Below are 23,126 nucleotides of genomic sequence, written 5' to 3' on the forward strand. Positions count from 1 at the left end.
TTGGTGATTCAGTTTTGGTAGTTCTAGATATCTTTTGTGTTCCTAGGAATTTGTTCATTTTATCCAAGTTATACCAGTTGTTGGTATATAGCTGTTTATAGTATCCTCTTACAGTCTCATTTATTTCTGTTGAACATGTTGTAATACCCAATTTTCATTTCTGATTTCAGTAATTTGAGTCTTTTCTTTTTCTTCCTAGTCAGTCTAGCTAAAGGTTTGTCAATTTTGTTAATCTTTTTGAAGCATCAACTTTTGGCTTTATTTATTTTTTCTATTGTTTTTCTTTTATCTGTTTTATTTATCTCTGCTCTCAAATTTGTTGTTTCCTGCTTTCTGCTAGTTTTGAGTTTTCTTTTGGGGGAAAATTACAGCATCTTAATTTTTATGACTTTGTGTATATGGCATGTATGTCTTTTATCTTTGTCATTCAAGGTTGTCTTGGCTATTCTTTCACTTTGTATTTCCAAATGAATTTTAGAATCAGCTTATCAATTGCCACATACAATAAGAGAGAACCTGCTGCTATGTTGATAGGGCTTGCATTCAGTCTGCAGATTAATTTGGGAAGAATTAACGTCTTTATAAAATTGAAACTTCTAAAATTCTGCAAATACAGTTTTGCTTATTGTTTTGTACATTTTAAATTTCTCTCAGGATCAAGACCTTTTTCGTTTTGTTTGTTTGTTTGTTTGTTTTACATAAATGATAGCATTTATTTATATTGCTGATGGGAATAATCTAATATAGAAGATGACTTTGGTATTGTAGGAAAGAAATGAAGAATTGCTGGAGTCAAGACTATACAGGAAGGAAAGCAAAAGTACATAGAAAAGATGCTGGTGGATTGATAGTTGTAGTAACAGGACTTTGAGATACTTCTCTTATATTTGCTTTTATTTTGCCAGTAGAATAGATAGCAAGGTCATTTAGCCAAGAGTGAAGATGACTGATGAACGTTAGAGATGTAAGCAGAGATAATAGGAATAAAATAATCAACAAGGTATTGGGAAATGTAAAGTTTCTGGAAATGGAAGATCATAATATGAAGGGAATATTTGAAGTTTAAGGTTCATGACTTTCATGAACTTAAAGTGAGATTAATTGGCATGATTAGCATGCTTATTTTTTTCCTCTAGCCTTATTTAGCTACACAGGAGCTGGTCTTCAGGGGTCAGGTTTTGCAAGAAAGTGGAGGCAAGGGGATGGGGTCAAAGGGAGGTAAGGGTATGAAAATTAAACTGGATAAGGAGAGTAGTAATGAACACGAAGTGGATTAGGGCCATTGAAAAAGTGGTAGGCTTAAAAATTGTAGGACCTAGAGGGTTCAAAGGATTGTTGTAATTAGGTTATTAAAATGTGTAAACTGGAAATACAGAAGGTGATGGTTAGAGATTTTACACGACAGTTTATTTTCACTATAGGTAATTCACTGGCAAATTTTTGTTGGTTATTTGTATTTGTCAGCCAGGTGCAATGGCTCACACCTATAATCCCAGCACTTTGGGAGACTGAGATAGGAAGATGACTTGAGCTTAGGAGTTCAAGACTAGCCTGGACAACATAGTGAGACTTCGTTTCTACAAACAATAATAAAAGAAGTTAGCTGGGCATGATGATGTGTGCCTGTGGTTCCAGCTACTTGGGAGACTGAGGTCGGAGGCTTGCCTGAGCCCAAAAGGTCAAGGCCCCAGTGAGCCATGATTGTGCCACTATACTCCAGCCCAGGTGACAGAGTGAGACCTTGTCTCCAGAGAACAAAAATAATGTAAAAATATTTGCATTGGTCTTCATGTGACAAATAATGTGTATAGGACAAATATGAAAAGCAAATTCATATTCCTTTATCCAAGATTTTTGAGGTCAGATATGTTTTGGGCTATTTCTCACTTTTTCTTTGTTGCTTTTGCCAAGGACTTACCAATTTTATTAGTCCTTCTAAAGAACTAACTCTTGTCTTTGTTGATTTCTATCCTATGTTTGTTTTCTATTTCATTGCTGTTAAATTTATTTCTTCATTTCTCCTGTTTTAGGTTTAATTTGTTCTTTTTGTAACTCTGAGATGATTGTTTAGAAATTGTTTCTTGGCCTTCTTCCACTTCCTCCATATATGTATTTTAAAGCCGTAAATTTCCCTCTTAACGCATCTTTAACTATATCCCATACATTTTTATTTTATTATTTTTTTTTAAGACAGAATCACTCTGACACCCAGGAGGGTGGAGTGCAGTGATATGAACGTAGCTTACTACAGCCTCAACCTCGTGGGTTTAAGGGATCCGACTGCCTCAGCCTCCCATGTAGTGGGACCACAGGTCTTTGCCATTTCACCTGGCTAATTTTTTTCTTTTTTCTTTTTGTTTTTGAGACGGAGTTTCGCTCTTGTTACCCAGGCTGGAGTGCAATGGCGCAATCTCGGCTCACCGCAACCTCCGCCTGCTGGGTTCAGGCAATTCTGCTGCCTCAGCCCCCTGAGTAGCTGGGATTACAGGCATGCACCACCATGCCCAGCTAATTTTTTGTATTTTTGGTAGGGACGGGGTTTCACCATTTTGACCAGGATGGTCTCGATCTCTTGACCTCGTGATCCACCCGCCTCGGCCTCCCAAAGTGCTGGGATTACAGGCGTGAGCCACTGCACCCGGCCTAATTTTTTTCTTTTTTTTTCCTTTTTTTTTTTTTTTTTAAGTTGGGGGTCTCACTTTGTTGCGCAGGCTTAAAATATTCTTAATAGTACTCCATTGAAAATATTTTCTGATTTTTACTGTGATTTCTTCTTTGACCTATGGATTATTTAAGTTTTTTGCTTAATGTTCACAGCAGGGTTTCCAGATTATATTAGTCTTTTCTCGTGCTGCTTTAAAGAACTGCCTGAGACCGGGTAATTTATAAAGGAAAGAGATGTAATTTACTCATGGTTCTGCATGGCTGGGGAGGCCTTGGGAAACTTACAATCATGGTGAAAGGGGAAGCAAACACGTCCTTCTTCACATGGTGGCAGGATAGAAAAGTGCCAAGCAAAGTGGGAAAAGCCCCTTATAAAACATCAAGTCTCTTAAGCACTCAGTCACTATCATGAGAATAGCAGCATGGCAGTAAGCGCCCCCGTGGTGGTTCAGTTACTTCCCACTGGGTCCCTCCCACAACATGCAGGGATATGGAACTACAATTGAAGATGAAATTTGGGTAGGACACAGCCAAATCATATCACAGATTGAATTCTTATTAATTTCTAGTTTAACTTGTCTTGAGGTCAGAGAACATGTCTGTCCTTTGAAATTTGTTATGACTTTAGTTTATGATCCAGCATATGACTACAGTCACTTTTGGTAAATGTTTTATTTGCAGTTATCAAGTATTTTCAGCAGTTGTTAGGTCATGTTTTCTGTATGTAAGTTAAGTTGTCATTTGTTTAGCAGTCAAATCTTTTTCTACTTGTTTTGGTCCGCTTGTTCCTTTGTTCTGATCTGCTTGTTCCATCAGCTACTTTCAAAGCTCTGTTAAAATTGACTTGTGGCCAGGCATGATGGCTCATCCCAGCACTTGGGGAGGCCAAGGCGGTCAAATCACCTGAGATTGGGAGTTAGAGATCAGCCTGGCCAACATGGTGAAACACTGTCTCTACTAAAAATACAAAAATTAGCTAAATGTGATGGTGTGTACCTGTAACCCGACCTACTCAGGAGGCTGAGGCAAGAGAATCATTTGAATGTGGGAGTCGGAGGTTGCAGTGAGCTAACGCCCCGCTACTGCACTCCAGCCTAGGTGACAGAGCAAAAAAAAAAAGACTTGCTATAATTGTATACTTAGTTTTTTTGTTATTGGCTTTATATTTAGGCATACCCTATTTCTTAGGTGAAGTTTATTTAGGAAAAGTATATTTTTACATTGCAAAACTCAGTACAGTAGTCTAAGAAACTGGTATATGGGAAAACTCACAAATTATATTCCAAGTATAATTTATAGAATATTAGAATCATATTTAGACATTTTGAAGTTTGTAAAGATAATGTGCATCTCTGATATTGCTGGTAATAAGCAAGACATTGCAATATTGGAAGGCTTTGAGCTGTTGTCTTCCACGACGTGTTTTTCCTGAACATTTTTCTAATTGCCTTTCATATTTAGCTCTTATTTTTGCTTAGATTTGTAGAATGCAGAAAGAAGTTGAGGAAGTGTTAAATTGTGGAGAAAGAAAAAAAGCCAGTGAGAAAGTAACTGCATATGAAGTCATGTAGTAAGCATTTTACATCCCTTAGCCATGGTAATTTACTACTATAAATGGGCATTTTTTGGTGTGTTGAATTTTAAAAGAAAGATGATTGGGGATTATGGTTGATGTGTGATATATAATAATTTTTCCCTACTTCAAATAATGGGAAATGAATTTCCAGTTATGGTTTCTGCATAGAATATCTGATTTTCAGTATCAGATTCCTAACTGCAAGTGTTGTTAGGTACACTCAAATTTAGAATTGTTATGTCTTCCTGGTGAATTGATCTTTAATTGTTTTGAAGTATCATTATATATCTATCCATGCTATCCATGTGTATGTATCTAGTGTCTACCACCTGCATTAAAGTTTGCTATGATAGGCACACAACTTTCTTTTGGTTTGTGTTTTACATGGTGTGTCTTTCACTAGGCTTTTACTTTTTTTCTGTATGCCCATATGTAAGATGTGTCCTCTGTAATCATCACCTAATTGGGGTTTGTTTTTTAAATCCACGTCTATTATTTTCTTTAAAAATTGGAGGTTTAGTTTAATCATATTTAATTAATTGCTTACATATTTGGATTAAATCTGTCATCTGTCATCTCCCTGTTTGCTTTCTATTTGTCTTTCTTGCCTTCTTTTGGGTTATTTATTAATCTATTTTTTTCCTTCTCTTTTAGCTATTTGTACTTTTACTGTTCTTGCCATGGTTACCTACGAGATTACCACATGCATCTTTGACTGAGGTCTAAAGTAAATGAGAATTTTTTTTTCCATTTCTTAATCAATGAAATGATTTTAGGATACTTATATTTCATTTTGCTATCCTCCCCTATTATGTACTATTGTTGTTGTATGCTATAACATTTGAAATCCCACAAAGTATTATTTTTTTAGTCAGTATTCCTTTGGAGTTAACTCTGCTCAACGCTGTTCGTTGCACTTCAATTTTTTTTGCATATCCAAACTGTATTTGGGGTTCTTTTTTCTTTCTACTTGAAAAAATCTCTTCAATATTTCCTGGTAACAAATTCTGTTTGTTTGCCTTAAAGTTGCCCCTCTATTTTGCCTTCATTTCAGAAGGATTTTATTTTTTTTATCAGATACAAAATTTTAATTTGGCATTTCCCCAACAGCACTTTGAAGATACCATTTTTGTCTTCTGTCTTCTGGCTTTTACTGTTTGGGAAAACTCAGCTAGCTGTAACTCTTACTGTTGATTCTTGAAGTTAATCTTTAATTTTTCTGGCTGCCTTTAAGATCTCTATGGGGGTAGGGGACCTCCTTCTCCCACTGTCTCTCTTGCCCCCATTCCTCTTCTCCCTCCCCTCTTTCTTTCCTTCTCCCCCCTCTCCCCTTTGATATACCTAAGTTATGGTTTTCTTTGTGTTTATTTTGCTTAAGGATTGATACAGCTTATTGAATCTGTGGCTTGATGTCTCATTCGTCAGTTTTAAAAGTTCTTAGCTAGATGTCTTCAGATATTTTTTTCTTGCCTATATGTTTTCTCCTCGCCTCTGAGACTACAGTTACATGTATTTTGTATCCTTTTTCCATATGCTGTAATTTCTCGCTCTTTTCTATATTTCTCATTCTCTTTTTGTGCTTCAGTCTAGGTATTTTCTTCTTTCCTATGTTCTGGGTTGATTCTTTATTCAGCTGTGTCTAAAGTATTATTAAAACTACCCATCACTTCTTTTTCAAAATTTTATTTTTTATTTTCATGTTTTCCATTTTTTGTTTACTAAAATTATTAATTTTGCTTTTTAATTCCTTGAACATTTATTTTAAACGTTTTTCTGAAAGCACCATTTTCTGGATCTACTGTAATCTGTTTCTATTGCCATTTTAAAATATTGATTTCAGTCGGATTTTGACTGGTTATATTTTGATTTCTAGACATTGATATGAAAATGAAAAAATAATGTGAGTTTCTAGACGACATTATGTTTCTGCTGAGAATGACTTTTGCTACTGGTATGCAGCTAGGCTAATAAGAGTATTAGCCCAGATTGCCTTAATCTAATTAGGGATTGAGATAATTTAAAGCTATGCCTCTCTGTATGGGCTAGTCTCTTTGTAGTTTACCTTTATGCCTAGGGTATAGTTCTTTGCAGTCTATTCATATGCCTGATGTGTTTACTAGGGCTATTCCTCCTTGGCAGGCCCTAAATCTAAGTTTTGTATGTCCACCCACAGATCTCTTGAAAGCTCTGTTAACTTTCTTAGTTTCTCGGGCAGTAGTTTTGGAATATTGAGGCAGTAGTTTTGGAATCTTCAGGCAGAGGAATCCAAAGACTGGTCTCACCTATTTCTTCCAGTTCTCAGCCCTGCAGAATCTCTAGTTTTGAAAGTTCTCTAGTGATTTAAAACAGTTTATCTTGTGTTTTTCTTTTCTAGTTCTCAAAAGAAGGTTGGTTTGAAGCAAACTACTACACCATTGCCAAAAGCAAAAATACTCAAATATGTTCTAGAATTCTGAATTTTTCAGGTGATATAAGATAGTACAGTGTATCCATCTTACAGGCATTAAAATATCTTGCAGTACTGCCTCTGCAGTAAAATGTATTAATATTTCTCCTGCCTACTACAGTACAAGTTTTTATATTGGGAATCGGATACAATGTGATCTGTTAAAAGAACTATTCTACAACACAACTGCCTGTTTGATCAGGTCCTGCCACAGACTAGTCATTTTCAGTTCCTCTGATGTTTCCTGTTCCCTTTTGTCATAGGGCTTTTGCACATGCTGTTCTCCTGCCTAGTATGTATACCCTCATACTCGGGTTTGAGTATGAGGCACATCCTCAGGGAAGCCTTTCCTGACCCAGAAGTTTAATTCGGATAAATGAATTCCAAACTTTCTAGTTTGGAATTATGCAAATTCATTTGTATTATGGTTTGATTGATGTCTTTTTCTTCTACTAAACTCCAAACTCTGCGAGATTAGGAATCATATCCTTTTTTTTAATGACCACTTTATCCTCTATGCATAGTTTAGTGTTGGGAAGTACATTTATTAGAAGTAGGTGAACAATTAATAGGTTATCAGTTGTTAACAGATGATCAACTAATGTTTGTATGAATGAAGAAATAAAATAATGAGGGAAGATAAATAAGAAATGTTGTGCTTATATTAGTGCTGGAAATGATAAGAAATGAAAGGCTCATTGCTTTTGAGTACAAGCCAGATTTAATCACATACTAGAGTTACACAGTATGATTGAAGTTTTATAGATACACATGTACAATAATAAAAATACTTGCATAAAATTCCCATGGGAATTTATTATTATGACTGTTGTATTATAGCATTTGTTTCCCCATCTCCTCATAGTTATTTATTATGTAAGTCTGAAAGCACTAGGCTTTCAAAATGACAACAGCCATTGTTCAGAACATGACAAACCGTATCGTTACCAGTCATCCTACTTCACAGATACATGGAATCAAAAACCCTTGAAAGATTTTTTTAAGTTTTGAAGGATTCGCAGTCTCAGGAAAGCAGACTTGGAATTTATACACACACACAAAGGTTCCGTGGTTTCTGGAAGGTAACATGCAAACCGAATCTTGACTGATAAGGAGGCGTTCATTAAATGGCCAAAGGAATATCATTCATTTAAATGCATTTTATTATGAAAGTATATAGTGGCTTTGTGAATTGACAAATAGTAACTTGGCTGGAGACTAGGGCAATTTGCAAGAAGAATTTGAAAAGACATATTGGGGCTATCCAGATTAGTTTATTGTTTGGTATGGTCATCAGAAGTTTTTAAGGATATTCTGTGTTGTTAAGAAGAGAAGTGCTAGAACTAGACTCCCTGAGTTTATAACCCCAAGCTCTGCCCCTTACTATGTGACCATGGGCATACTGCTTAATTTTTCTGTGTCTCAATGTCTGTTTATAAAATGGTGGTAATAGTTATAGATTGCAGTTAGGCTTGAATGAGTTAAGACACGTCCATACTTAGGAAAATGCCTATTACATAGACGAATCTCAGTAAGGCTTGGCTCTTGTTGCTGTTATTATATACATTGAGAAAACCTCCAACATTATTATTGCATTAGTTTAACCAGAACTAGAGACACAAAGAGATTCAAGAGGTATTTTCGGTGTAAAGTTAACAGGACTACAGCTTATTTCCTAATTTTGTATAATCAGAAATTTCAACTAGTAGTGCTGTGTGTGCAGCATAAAGGCAAATTTGAAATTTGTATAACACTTTTATGATTTGTAAATTTACAGATTTTAAATCTTCTAATTTGTGTTTTCTTTTAGATCTTGTAGAAAATTTCAGCTGTAGCCCTTGGACTAGAAGCTGAAATAATAGAAGCTGTGTACGATGCATTAGGGTATTGAAGAAAATTAACTTTTGAATTAAATATTTGGAATATAAGGAAATAAGGAAAGGTGACTGAAAATGGGGCGGAAGAAAATACAAATCACACGCATAATGGATGAAAGGAACCGACAGGTAAATGAAAATTTTAATTTATTTAATTGATAAAAATATTCTTTTAAAAAAGGTCATAGGATAGAATGGTTGGGTTTTTCTTAAATTTTAAGTCTAAATACTTTTAGTTCCAGACTAAATGAAAAATTCTAACAATCATAAAATTGTGTCTTTTTATCATGTGCTTTAAAGAGACTTTCTTATTATAGATATATGTCACAGAAAACATAAATGCTCAAAATCACCACAGTCCCACCGTTACCATCCATTGTATAGATTTTTCATAAAATATTTAGTCTATATCTCTAATTATATGTTTAATTGTTAGCCTTTTATGTATTGATTATTTTTAAGTTATCACATCTGTTTTCATAATTAGATTGTAGCTAAGTTAGCTATAATTATCAGTGAATATGTTCTAGTCAATTAAATTTTCTGGTTAACCAGTATATAATGAGAATATTTTTTATACTTCTTACTATTGCAAATATTTCTAAATTTATATATGTACTTCAGTTGTAATGGATAAAATATATTGAAGTTATTTTATGGTACCAGTGTGAGTAAATCGTTACAGATTCAAGGTAATAATAATATGCTAGTATACGAAGAGGCCAGAATTTTTAAGTATCTAATGTTGGCTTAGCAAACTTTGGCCCATGGGCTGGCCATCTGTTATTGTAAATAAAGTTTTGTTAGTGCACTGTCATGCTCATTCATTTACATATTGTCTATGGCTGCTTTCGCATTATAACAGCAAAATGAGTGGTTGCCCCAGAAACTATATGGCCCATAAGCTTAAAATCTTTACTGTCTGGCACTTCCAGAAAAAGTTTACCAACTCCTTAGTTCAAAATAAAGAAGGAAGAATAATTTCATAGAATATTATAAAGGAACTACTGGGAAGATGCTGTCTCTGGAAAAGTTGCGTATCAGGAGAAGTTTCAAGAACAGGTGGTTTCAGAAAGTTTACCAGGAACAGAACAAAACTGAAACAGTGTTCTGCAAAATTTGAGTAGTAGTTCACTCAAATGTAGATATAATTGGTGGTAAAACTCAGCTGAGCAGCCTGTAAGGGAGTTCGGTGGGAGTGATAAGAGTTGCCCACAGACTGACTCTTAAAGAGGAGGCCTGGGTTTCAACTCATGAAGATTGTTTAACAAAGATGTAAGGCCCACATCATTGCTTTCTAGCTCAGTTCCCTGCAGACTCTTCTCAATTCTTTCCCTATAGGAATTTTCCTCCCCATCCCTCCCCCTACCTCCTAAATAAAGGAATCAACAAAAAATAAATAAATAAAAATAAAAATACATATGATTCATTATGAAGGTTGGTAAAATAGGGAAGATCGATAAAATATCCATGCTGTTATCCCAAAGGAATGATTCCAAGCAAGGCTGCAAATTATCTTCCTTTCACAATCTGAGGATTAAGAAGTGAGAATAAGCCGGGTGCAGTGGCTCATGCCTGTATTCCCAGCACTTTGGGAGGCCAAGGCGGGCCGATCACAAGGTCAGAAGTTCAGGACCAGCCTGGCTTGAACCCGGGAGGTGGAGGTTGCAGTGAGCTGAGATGGTGCCACTACACTCCAGCCTGGATGACAGAGTGAGACTCTGTCTCAAAAAAACAAACAAAAAAGAAGTGAGAGGAGGGATAGGGACTTGCTTCATGAATGTTTGCAGTATAAATATAAAATAGGGTTTGTTGGGGAATAACAGGCAAGCAGAAAACTGGAGGGCACATAAAATTCTTGAGCCCTCATTATTCCACAGGTAGTCATGTTTAAATTGGACATAGCTAAACTGGACCTACCTATGGACGGGATTTACATTTTTAGCAGGAAAGAGTAGCTAGGCATGTGTAGGTGACTGTGTAATAGAACTTTTTGAGTTGAAGAAGTGACTTTGTTAAAAAGATGGATACTGCCACTAAGCAACTAGAACGAGCCTGTTCTTAGGTTGGACTTACCTGCTGTGTGAGCTTCTTGGCTACCTACAGAATGGGGCAAGGACTGTCTGAATTTCTGTCTCAGATAATTTCAGTAAAGATTGGAGAAAAGACAGAAGAAATAGTTGGGCAGTTTATTTTAAATTAGACACAGAAACAATTTGTCACAAACTAAAAGAGTGTCTTTGTTTTATTAATTTTAGAATTTGTGGATTCTGAGTTAAAAGTTTCATTTTTCTTCATAAAAGGGAGAAAAATTGCATCTTTGCAGAAGAAAAGAGATGTCATTTATTGGTCCAGATTCAAATATGTACTATATCCCAAGAGGCTGTGTTAGGTCCTGGAAACTCATAAAAATATATAGCCTACATAGGAGATCTAAATATGTGGCAAATAGAAATAATCTCAGATACTGGGAGAGTTTATACAAGAAACTGCCAAGTTCTGATGGAGTGGTTTAGGTACTATTTATTGGAGGAGGTAATAGCAAATAAGAGTTTTGAATTACAAGTATGAACTGGCAAGATGAAAACCATACTTCATCATTGGAACAGTACACAAATAATCTTGGGGGGGCCATGACAGTACCATGCACTCAAAGAGCTGCTTCACTGTACTTCCACTTAGAAGCCTATGGCAAAACCTTGTGTTTGTCCTTCCTTATCTAAAACACTTCTTTTTTATTTTCTTTTTAAAGTAAACTGTATTAAAGTATAACATTAAGAAAATTCAGAAATCCTGAGTGTGGTTCAGTGAAGTTTTGCACAAAGAGCATAACCATGTAGCCAGCATATCCCACAGCACCACCCCAGTGGTACTCTTTATCCTGTGTCTCAGTTATTTCTCCCCTGCCCCAAGGAAAGTCATTAACCTGGCTTCTAACACTATAGATAAATTATAACTGTTGTTGAATTTATATGAACAGTGTGTATTCTTTTACACGATATTATGTTTGTGAAATTTATCAGTGTTACTGTTGGATGTAGAGATATGTAAATATATCTTGTACGTTTTCATTGATGTATAATCTGTTGTGTCAATAGAATACAATTTATGTCTTTTTATTGCAAATGGACATGTGGGTTGTTTTCTACTTTAGTATTATTATGAAGAGTGTAATTTTGAGTATTCTCAATCGTATACAGGAACACTTGGGTAAATAGAAGTGCAATTGCTGATAAGTAGTTGACAAGTTTTCTAAAGTTGCACTAGTTTAAGTTGTACGTACTAGTTTACACTCTGCTGGCAGTGTGTAAGAGTTCTAGCTGCTCCAGTCGTCAGCAGTTCTGGGTATTGGCCTTTTCATTTTAGTCATTCTGGTAGGTGAGCAATAGTAATTTAATTTAATTGTAAGTTTCCCATGATGTCTAATGAAGGTACTCATTTTTTCATATTTTTATTGGCCATTTAGATATATATCTTCTTTTGTTACTAGTCTATTCATTTTATTTTCTTCTAATGGGCTGCCTTCCTTTTTCTTATTAATTGACATGCATTCTTTATAATCAGATGAGTGTTTTACCTATGACATGCATTATGAATACTAGCTCTAAAACTATGGCTTACCTTTTCACTTTATTTAATAAAAATTTTTTTTAGAGACAGGGTCTTGCTCTGGTGCCCAGGCTGGAGTGCAGTGGTGTGATCATGGCTCACAGTAACCTCAAACTTTTGGGTTCCAGTTATTCTCTTGTCTACACCTCTTGTGTAGGTTGGACTACAGGCACGTACTACCAGGTTCGACCTATTCTTTTATTTTTTGTAGAGATAGGTTTTGCCTAGACTGGTCAGGATCTCTCGGCTTCGAGTGATCCTCTTGCCTTGGCTTCCCAAAGCACTGGGATTACAGGCATGAGCCACCACACCAGGCCTATACTTTGTTAATGTTTTTAAAAATCAGTAATACTTTAATGGTTTCCCATTTTCCTTTTTTCCCCCTTTCCTTTATGGCTAATGCTTTTTTGTGTCATGTGTAAGAAATCTTTACTACCATAAGGCCATGAAGATACTCTTCTATGCTTTCTTCTGTAAGTCTTTGTTTTGTTTTGTTTTAACCTTTCATGTTTTAGACCTGTTATCCATTTCGAGTTTATTTTTGTGTTTGGTTTGAGGTGTAGGGGTCACGATTTGTTATTTTCCAGATGGTATTTAGTTGTCGCAGTATAATTTATCGCAAAAACCATTCTTTGCTCACTGTGTGATAAGGTTGCCTTTGTCATGAGTCAAGTAACCATATATGTATGAGACTCTGAATTATCTATTTTGTTCCATTTGATTATTTGTATATCCAGTGTAATTCTACACTGTTTTAATTACTGTAATTTGATATCGGATAGTGTAGTTCTGCACTTTTTTTTTGGCAGAACTGGCTGACTATTCTTGACTTTTTTCAGAATATCCAAATGAAACCAAGTGTCAGTGTTCACTCAAGAAAACAACCTACTGGAATTTAGATTTTTTTCCCCACTGGATGGATGGATCTCTTTATGGAAAATTGAAATCTTTATAGTATCAAGTCTTGTAATCTATAAACGTGTAGATTTCATTTGGTTTTCATTAATTCTCTCTATAATGGTTGATGGTTTTCAAAATAAGTCTTCTACATTTTTTGTTATATTAGTAGGTATTTTATTTTCTAAAGCATTATTACAGTTCTTCTCAAATTTTATTTTCTGCATATTTTCTGCTGAGTATATAAAAGTATACTTGAGAATTGCTAGATAACATGATAACTCTAAGTTTAACATTTTGTGAAATGCCAGACTGCCAAAGTGGCGGCATCATTTTGCATTCTGCCAGCCATGTGTCAGGGTTCTAGTTTTTTCACATCCCAGCCAACACTTGTTATCGTCTGTCTTTTTTATTATAGTACTCCTGATGAGTATAAACTGGTTATCTTGTGGTTTTAGTTCACATTTCTTTGATAGTTAATGATGTTGAGCATCTTTTCATGTGCTTATTGGACATTTGTATATCTTCCTTGGAAAAATGTCTGTTCAGATCCTCTGCATAATTTTTAATTGTTTTTTAGTTGTATCCTCATTTTGAAAGCTGTTTTTACTGGTTGTAGAATTCTAGATTGGCAGTTTTATTCTCTTAGTACTTTGAAGCACTTGTCTTCCAGCTTGCATTCATTTCTGTTGAGAGGCCAGTTTTTGATCTTTAAAAAACATTTTTTTAAAGATAATGTGTCTTTTGTTGCTTTAAAGCCTTTTGTTTTTCATTTGTTAATAAACATTTTTACTGTGATGGACTCACAAGAGGCAGGTGTCTTCAGATACTGCTTGTGTCCCATTTTTTTCCTCCTCTGGGATTCTAGTTACATAGAACTGTTTTATGTCCTATACATTTCTTACGAATTTTATCTTCCTATATTTTTTATTGTTTTTTTCTCTGTGTTTCAGTGTGAATGTTTTCTAGTTAACCTGTTTTCTAGTAGTCTATTTTCTAGTAAACTGTTCTCCTGCTTTTTAAAATTAATTGATAAAACAGCCTAGTAAGTTCTTACTGTTCTTAATTTCTGATAATATAGTTTCAATTCTAGAATTTCTTATTGACTTTTCTTTTTTATGTGAAGTGGCCCATCTTTTCTTGCATTTTCTTTTTTTTTTTTTTTTTTTTTTTTTTTTTTTTGAGATATTAGCCATAGTTATCTTTAAGTTCATGTCTGCTAACAGCTATATGTGGATTATCTTTAGGTCATATCTGATCCCTTTTTCTCTTTGTCCTCAATTACATGATTTAGTCTTTTGACATGTCTGGTGGTTTTTTAATGAGGCGTCAGACCTTGTATGTGAAAGATACTATAGAATCTTGGCATCTCCAGTCTTCCTGCCTCAGCAGCTTTCTGATGTCTTTAAACAGATATTTGTTGTATTTCATCCTGTTTTACTAGTTGATTTCAGTAGCTTCTTCGGCTTTCCAACAGCTACTCCCTCTAACCTAGAAGCAGACATCCTTATATACTTAAAAGAAAATAAAAAAAGCAGTTTAAAAACAAGTTTTTTTCCAAAGGTTCCAAAGGTAGAATATAGAGAACAATATTTGAAAGACTGCTATATTCATTATCCACAGGTAACATATGTCAGTTCTGACGTATGTATTTTTATTTTTGTTTGTAAAGTGAAGAAATTAGAGATTTACTGGCCTCTGTAATTTTTCCTAGTCTCTTCCTAATTTCTTTCTCATGATAATCATTATCTTGTATTTGCATTGTGTTTTCTTTATATTTGTTTTTTTCAGCAGGTATTATTTAGTATTATTTCAATGTGAGTTTAAAGTTTTACATAATGATGTTTTCATTTGCTTTTTCACTCAGTGTAGTGTTTTAAGATCCATCTGCTCTTACTCATTCAGCACAGCTAGTTGTAGGAATAAATATTCTTCAATTCATTCATCAATACATCTTTCAAAGAACATTTATGTTGTTTCTAATTTTTTACTGTTATAAACAGTGCTGCAGTATATATCTCTTGACCTATTGCATTATGCATGGGTAAAAGTTTCTTTGTGACAAATACTTTAGAAGGAATTGCTAGGCTGAGTATTGTCCATCATCACCTTTACCATGTTTTCAAGTTGTTTCCCAAAGTGATTGTACTAGATACACTGTAGTACTTTAGTATGAGAATTCCTATTTCCCCATATACTTTGCCTTTTCTTCTTTTTTCTGTCTTGTCTCCCTTTTTTCTCTCTCTCTCTCCTTTATTTTTTCTCTTTGTCCCCTTTTAAATTTTGTTTTATACTTTTTCTGGTCTTAGGAAAGTGAAATGCAACCTGTTTTTGTGGTTTGCTTATTATTATTATTTTTTGAGATGGAATCTCGCTCTGTGCCAGGCTGGAGTGCAGTGGCGTGATCTTGACTCACTGCAGCCTCCGCCTCCTGGGTTCAAGCCATTCTCCTTTATTAGCCTCCTAAGTAGCTGAGACTACAGGCATGCACCACCACGCCCAGCTAATTTTGGTGTTTTTAGTAGAGATGGGGTTTCACCATGTTGGCCAGGATGGTCTTGATCTGTTATTTAACCTCATGGTCCACCCGTCTTGGCCTCCCAAAGTGCTAGGATTACAGGTGTGAGCCACCACGCCCAGCCGTGGTTTGCTTATTTTGCACTGGGTTGATGGTTTTGATTTTTTTCTGTTAGAAGTTCTTTACATATTCTGGATATTAATTCTGTATGTATTGTCTCTGTTTCAGATAGTATCTTTCAGTCTTTACCAAAACACTTTGTAAACACTTTTATGACAGGCTTATCACAGTGCACAATAGTGGTTCCTATTGCGTTTATTTCAGTAGATTGTGAGCCTTCTAAAGCGTGTTAAGATTTGCTTTATTTCCTAAATCATGATTGGTTTTTTGAATGTTCCAAATGGAGTTGGTTAAATACGTATTCTTTAATTGTTGGATGCGTGTGTCTCCATGTATCTTTTAGATCACTCTCATTGTTGTGTTCAAACCTTCTGTATTCTTTGTGACTTTTTGTTTTTTGTTCATTGAGACCGATCAATAATTGTACTTATTACAATGGTGGATTTGTCAATTTCTCTGTATATTTTATTCATTTAATGCTTATTGTTTTATACATCTTGGGACTGTTTCATTAGACTTGTACATATTTAGGGTTGTACCTTCTCAGCGAATTTTGCCATACATATTGACCATCTTTATCCTCAGTAAGGAATATTTGTCTTAAATCTACCTTATCTCACCTTGATATAGCTACACATTTCTTCCTTTCCTTTTATTTTTTTCCTTTCTTTTCCTTCCTCCCTCCCTTCCTCTGTCTTCCGCTCCCTTTCTCTCCTCTCCTCTCCTTTCTTCCTTTTTTTTTTTTTTTTTTTTTTTTTTTTTTTTTTTTTTTTTTTTTTTTTTTTTTTTTTTTTTTTTTTTAGGGTCTTGCTCTGTCACCCAGGCCAGAGTGCATTGGCATGATCGTGGCTCACTGCAGCCTTGACCTCCTGGGCTCAAGTGATCCTCTTGCTTCAGTCTCCAGAGTAATTGGGACTACAGGTATTGCACACCACGCCTGGCTAATTTTTGTACTTTTGCAGACATGAGGTCTCACCATGTTGCCCAGGCTGGTCTTGAACTCCTGAGCTCAAGTGATCCTTCCACCTGGCCCTCCCAAAGTGTGGGGATTACAGATGTGAGCCATGGTGCCCAGCCAGTATTTTCTTCATAGGTCTGAATCTCTCTGTTAACTTTCAGCCTTACTGTATCCTTATATTTTAGGTATGTCTTTTACAGATAGTATGAGAGGCTGGATTTTGGTTTTTTAGCTAGTCTGATAAATCTCTTGACCTGCTAGTCTAGTTGATTTTTTATTCCCTATGATCTTGTATATATTTGTACTAGTTTACACCATCCCAGTTGATATATAAATTTGTTAGAGGGCCCCAGGCATTAAAGAAGTGCTAGTATATGAAAAGAAGTGTGATTGCAGCTCCACACAGAGCGATCCCCCCAACCCCTACCAGGAGAAAAACATTGGAAGAAGATACTTTCTCTACCTGGTAATCCACCAAACTTAGAGGTTCTGAGTAAGAATGGTTGACAAGTCACACTGCTAGAGGTTAGTCAGTTTCTACCTGATATATTCAACTCCTATCTCCAGCAGAGCTTCTGTGCCGCGCAGGTTTTATTCTGGAGGACATCCGTCTGCATCAGCATGGCTGCCAGTTCTGTTGTGAGGTGGCAGGCATTGAGGCAGTGGAGGTGAGAAGCAGAAGCTGAACCCAAACTGCTCTTTTAAAACTTTGTCTTCTCATAGCTTCACTGGCTGTTTTCTTCTCCAGGCTATGAGCCTCCACACCCCTGACCCTGTACATTTTCCAGCATAACCTCTGGGGTTTCTCAGTTTTTCTTCATTATTCCTTCACAGATTTATTCAACAAAAATTTTTTAGCACCGACTCACTGCCACTCAGTAGTTTTGTTTTAGAAGCTGAGTGTGCAGCATTGAACTTTTTTCAACTTATATTCTACTCAGATGACTGGGTTTTTATCAGCAAGTAATGCTTGTTGGGTTTTTTGGCCCCTAACAAGCGCTTATGGCTGTTAATACTTCCTGAGTTTTTTTTTTTTTTATGTTAGAAAATGTTTATTGTCTTTATATTTGAAGTCCAATTTGGCTAGCTCTAATGTTCTAGGTATAGGCCCTATGCCTGAACCTTTTCCCCAGAACATCATAGAGATTTGGTCTTCTGACTTTGGATATTGCCAGAATTCTAACACCAGACTGAGTTTTTTCCCTTCTTAAAAGTGACTCACTTCCTGCCTTGGTCCACATAGTATTCTTTCTTTGACCTTGACATTCAGTAACTTAATCTGAATATGCCATGAATTTGATTATTCCTTATCACTTTTTAAAGAAATGGTATGACCCTTCAGTATTTTGTTTTATTTTTTTTAATAAATATTTTTCCTTTTCTAATTGCCCTGGGCTTTTTTGGTATCTTCATTATCTGTCAACAATACAAACAACTTATTTCTATTCGTTTTAATTTGTTTTCTGTTTCGATTCTTTGACTTTTATTATTGTGCTTTAACCTCTGCTGTGATTTGATTTTTTTTCTCTTCTGAGCCATATCAACTCACATTTTGGGTCTGTTATCTCTGACATTTTTGGCAATTATATTAGGTGTGAGTTAACAAAAATAGTTTTCCTATAAAATTATTTTTTTTTTCAGTTTATTTGTTTTGGTTTCACCTTGCCTGGCATTCTGCATTTAGAACAAGAGTCTCCACTTACTTCTTGGGCTTCTCACACTTGTGAATCTTCTAGCACTAATCAGAGGATCCTCTCGGAGTATATTGCCACTTTTGTGAAGAACTCAGTGTGAATTCTCTGAATCCACTTTCATTTTTATCAATTTCACCAAATCTGGCAGATGAAAATCTGTAGTTCAGGGTTCTTACTTTACTTGAGGAAAACCCAGTCTCTTTTTATTCTGTATATGTATGTTTGTGTGCATGCTTTTAGAGGAGTAGAGAGTAGTAAACATGACTTTATTCTGTTTTGAATTTACAACTAAATTTTGTGATTTCTTTTGAACTTTAAAGAATTGACATCATTTTAATGTAATTAAAATCATCAGTTTAAAAGTATTGTCTTAGAATAGTAAAGTTGATATTGAGTTGTAATTACGTTGTTAGTATTCTCTAGCCCAATTTTAGATTGTTTTTTTTCTTTCATATGAAATTTATGAACTAAAACGTGGCTGTATTGCAAAGTTACTAATTAACACCATACTAATTATTAGGCTTTTGCTGATTTTTCACTTTTAGATGTCTTAGAAAGCTAGTGTGTAGAAGGAAAATCTCTGTATGACAACCAAAAACTTATTTTGAACTGAAAACACTAAAATCAAGGCAAAATGTAGACTCTCAACAGCTTATTTTCCTGCTTTGTGACTGTTATCTTTTGTTATTATCTCATCTTCTAAGGCTTAATACTCTTGTGATAAGTGAGGGTGTTTTTTCGTTTCTTCCCTCATTGCCTTTCCCCATTGTATTCTATTTTGTTTTTGTTTGTTGCCAAAATCTATTTGTAAAAACAAGTACATCAACAAATGTTGAGGTTTTTTACTTGTAATTTCTGTTTTATATTGAAAATTTTAAAGTATCAAATATAGGCCAGTTTTCAAAGATAATTCATAAAAGGTGATTTGGATATATAGCACAATTTACATGTAAATATGTATCATGAACAGACCAGGCTGTATTGCCTGGTCTGTATTGCCTGGTTAAATTATCTTGTTAAATGAAAATTTAAAGAACCTCTCAACTCTATTTTCATTCAGCTTACTAGCTAATAGAATATTTGAGCGGTCATATAATACGTGGAGTATTGTGCTTTGTGCACTTGCTAAATACAGGGGAAACAAGGTTTTGAGAATATTGAAGAGAATAGATCTGCATAAAATTAAGAGTGATTAAAGTGGTTAAATGCTAAGATGTGTGGATGTGAAATGCTTACGGTGTTACCATAGGGAGAAAACAGATACTCTGCTTAAACTTAGTGAAAATCATTGAACTACTATACTACTGTTTAATTTTAACATGCTACCTAGGAAATAGACTTAAAAAATACAGAAATGTGTTTGAATTGTACATGTGAAATGCATTTTGTTGTTGTTTTGCTTTTACATATACATATTATACCTGTAATGTAACAGGATATTAAAGTTATACCCATGAAAAAAATTTCTAATGGCAGTAATTGCTTTTCATGATACTGGAGATGTGTATTTCTTTAATAGCTACTGCAATAACTGATTTAAGTCTAGGCCAATAGTTAAAGTTTATAGGAAGAAAATCGCATGATAGATATCTATGGGGAAAATTGCTGAACTTTATGTTGTTTCACAGTTGCAAAGATTATTCAAAAGTACATTCTTACTATTTTTTAAAAACTTTTAAAAATAGACTCTGTTTTAGAAAAGTTTTAGGTTCGCAACAGCATTGAGTAGAAAGTATAGAAAGTTCCCTTACACCTCCTTTCCCATCCCTTATTAGAAGAGGGATCAAGGGTAACTCTTGCTTACCCCAAGGAAAGTTGTTGGGTGGTATAATTTTTTTATGTCATGAGCTTCAAAATTCCTGAAGTTCTTGAAGGGGAAGGAAAGAAAGTACTGTGGAAGAGAGAATACAGAGCATAAAAAGACACCCCTTTTAGGGCCTTCAGTCAGTATAAGGGATGTAACTTTAAAATTTGGAGGGGTGGTCTCTGTTAGAGAGGATTTCAGGTAACAGGTTTCAGTTAAAGAAAGAAACAGTTAAGAATTTGAGGACTTTGGGGAATTTGCTGATCCCAGGCTGTGAATTTCAGTGGGTACAATAAAGAAGGGCTTGGGAGGGAGGAGAAATATGTTAGATTAGTGGATGTATTTAGTTGTTTATGGATTAAAGTCTGGGTGATGCTAGATTACCTGGCTGGGATTTGGGGTTTCTGATGGTAACAGTTTTAACTGAATGATAAGGGAACACTGATCAACTGTTTCCTTCTGTGATGCCTCACCCTCTGTAGTGGAGTGGCAGCTAAGGATAAAGAAATACTTCCCCAGGAGACAGCTCTGTCAGAGAGCTTGCATATACAAAGCAAATGTAGGGCCGTAGCACAATGGAAGCGGGAAGGCTCATATGGAGCATGAAGCTAGGAACCTTTTCCATCTTTGAAATCTGACTCAGTACTAAAAAGAAGATTCATCTTCAGATAGACTATATTCAAGTACTACTAATGCTTTTAATAAAAATATACCTTTTTTATTGTTTAGGTCACTTTTACAAAGAGAAAGTTTGGATTAATGAAGAAAGCCTATGAACTTAGTGTGCTCTGTGACTGTGAAATAGCACTCATCATTTTCAACAGCTCTAACAAACTGTTTCAATATGCTAGTACTGATATGGACAAAGTTCTTCTCAAGTATACAGAATATAATGAACCTCATGAAAGCAGAACCAACTCGGATATTGTTGAGGTAACACATATATCTAGTAATGAGTGAATTGCAAGTAATACTGAAATATCTTGTTTAATAGCATTAACTGTCAGAATGATTTTTACATCTAAAACATAAATCAGGTATATAGACTCTTTAGGTTCTTCTTAGAAGAGACTGATTGCTGTATGGTGACTCACTTGTGTTATAAACATATCCTATTCATTCAAACAAAGTAAACTGTGGTGTTTTACCATGTATACCAGCATAATCTAACATTTCATCTATGATTATTTTGTATGAGTTTTAAAATTAATATTGTAAGAGACTATCACTTCTGGACAGTATGAAGTTACAGTTTTGATATATCTTAATCATTTCATTATGTCATTGACAACTCACAACTTTAAACACTAATAAAAAAAGATATTCACTTCGTTAATAGTGTTTTAGTTGGAGAAGAGAAGAAAGTCCTCATTTTCTTCATCTGCTGCCTATTTGATAGCTCTCATAGTTCTAGCAACCTAATTAAGTGAAAAAGAAAAGGATTTTTTTTTAGAATGATCTTCTCAGAAATAGCATTTTACAATAAAACCTTCAAACAGTATGCTTCCCCCTTTATATCTTCTCTGTTTCAATATCTTCTGTAAGATTACTTTGCCATGTGTATTTCTAATTACATTTTAAATTAGCTTCATAGTTACTTTTGGTTCTTTTGTTTTATTTAGAGGTTTTATTTTCTTTCTATTCAATGGAGGAATTTTTCATTACTTGAAAGATGCATATTTTGGCTAATTTTTAATAGAAAAGTATTTAAATTAGGCATTTCATTGGTGAAATTACTGAAACCATGTGAAGATTATGTAAAACAACTATAAAAAAACAAAGGGAATCCTAATCTAGATTATATTTCTAATATTTGAAATTAAAGATAATTTAGATATTTCATTATATAGAAATCTAATTTATTTGCCTTCACAGATTGTTATTCTGAAAATGCATTTTAAATTTTACCTGTACTTCTTTGCCTTAACTGTCCCTCACACACAAAAACTATTGCTTATATTTTATAAAGAACTTTTTATTACTTTTTAGCCATTCTTTTCAAATGAGAAGTAAAGGTATAGCATAATTACAACTAGGACTCATCTCTGTTGCTTGGCTTATCCCAGTTTTATTTACGAGGCTCACCGCTGTTAACCTCCCCTGAATTGTATATGAAATTTTTAATTTTACTTTTGTTGATAACTTCGATTAAACTACATAGTTATATCTTTAGCCAAACCCCTTGACGCAGTTATATTTGTCATTTATAAATTATTTTTATGTTATATGTTATCATTTATTTATAACACTATGTAGTAGACCTTTCCCCTGTTACATGTCATGAGTACATTTTTATTGTAATTAATAAATTAGGGGCTCATTCAGGTAAGCTTTGTTAAGAGACTTTATAACTGAATTTCTTTGAAATGGAGAATATCCCTATTGTGTTTAAAATAGCTTCTTATCTTAGAAACCTATATGTTTCATCAAAAGCACTGCCTCAACTCAGACCAATGGAGTTGACTGATAATGTCAGCAAGTAGGTATTCCAGCTAGTTTCATTATAGACGTAACCACCTCCTTAACCCTAACTACTCTGCTCTTTCATTGCAGCAGTTGTTATTCTTGGTCCCTGAAAGTTGAGGGTACTTCACACTGCCTAAACCTTACTTCCCTAAAGAATATGGAGAATGTAGTCTGATTTAATCCTCACAGAATTTTCAGACTACCTCAGTCTTCATCTCTGTTGTGATCAACAAAGTGTAAGAGAGCAAATCCCAAACACATTATTTTAAGCAGTCTTCTATATTACAGTCTGTTTCAATATAAAGGAAAACTTTTGCAGCTCGATTATCAATTGGGATTTTGATGTTTTCTTTTTAATTGCATTTCCTCAAAATAAGTTAAAACAAATCACATTAATAGTTCTTTATGAAGTTCTAAATTACATAAATATAGTAGATAGACACATTGGATTATCAGGGATTAATTTATTGTGGTAGGATAAATTACAAGGCTTAATT

At 34.6% G+C, this 23,126-nt stretch overlaps 1 protein-coding gene across 13 annotated transcripts in view; it reads left to right on the forward strand.

Moving 5' to 3' along the window:
• Nucleotides 1-23,126, forward strand: part of MEF2A (myocyte enhancer factor 2A) — a 138,837-nt gene that overhangs the window by 50,077 nt on the left and 65,634 nt on the right. For all 13 annotated transcript variants that reach the window (XM_017518635.2, XM_037735042.1, XM_037735024.1 and 10 more), the window contains 2 exons: nt 8,497-8,692; nt 20,893-21,096. In XM_017518635.2, coding sequence (XP_017374124.1) covers nt 8,639-8,692; nt 20,893-21,096 — 258 coding nt within the window. In that variant the 5' untranslated portion in view covers nt 8,497-8,638. The remainder of the gene's footprint in view (nt 1-8,496; nt 8,693-20,892; nt 21,097-23,126) is intronic.

The sequence above is a fragment of the Cebus imitator genome, unplaced genomic scaffold (genome assembly GCF_001604975.1).
Source record: "Cebus imitator isolate Cc_AM_T3 unplaced genomic scaffold, Cebus_imitator-1.0 Scaffold19, whole genome shotgun sequence".
In the NCBI taxonomy this organism is placed as follows: Eukaryota; Metazoa; Chordata; class Mammalia; order Primates; family Cebidae; genus Cebus; species Cebus imitator.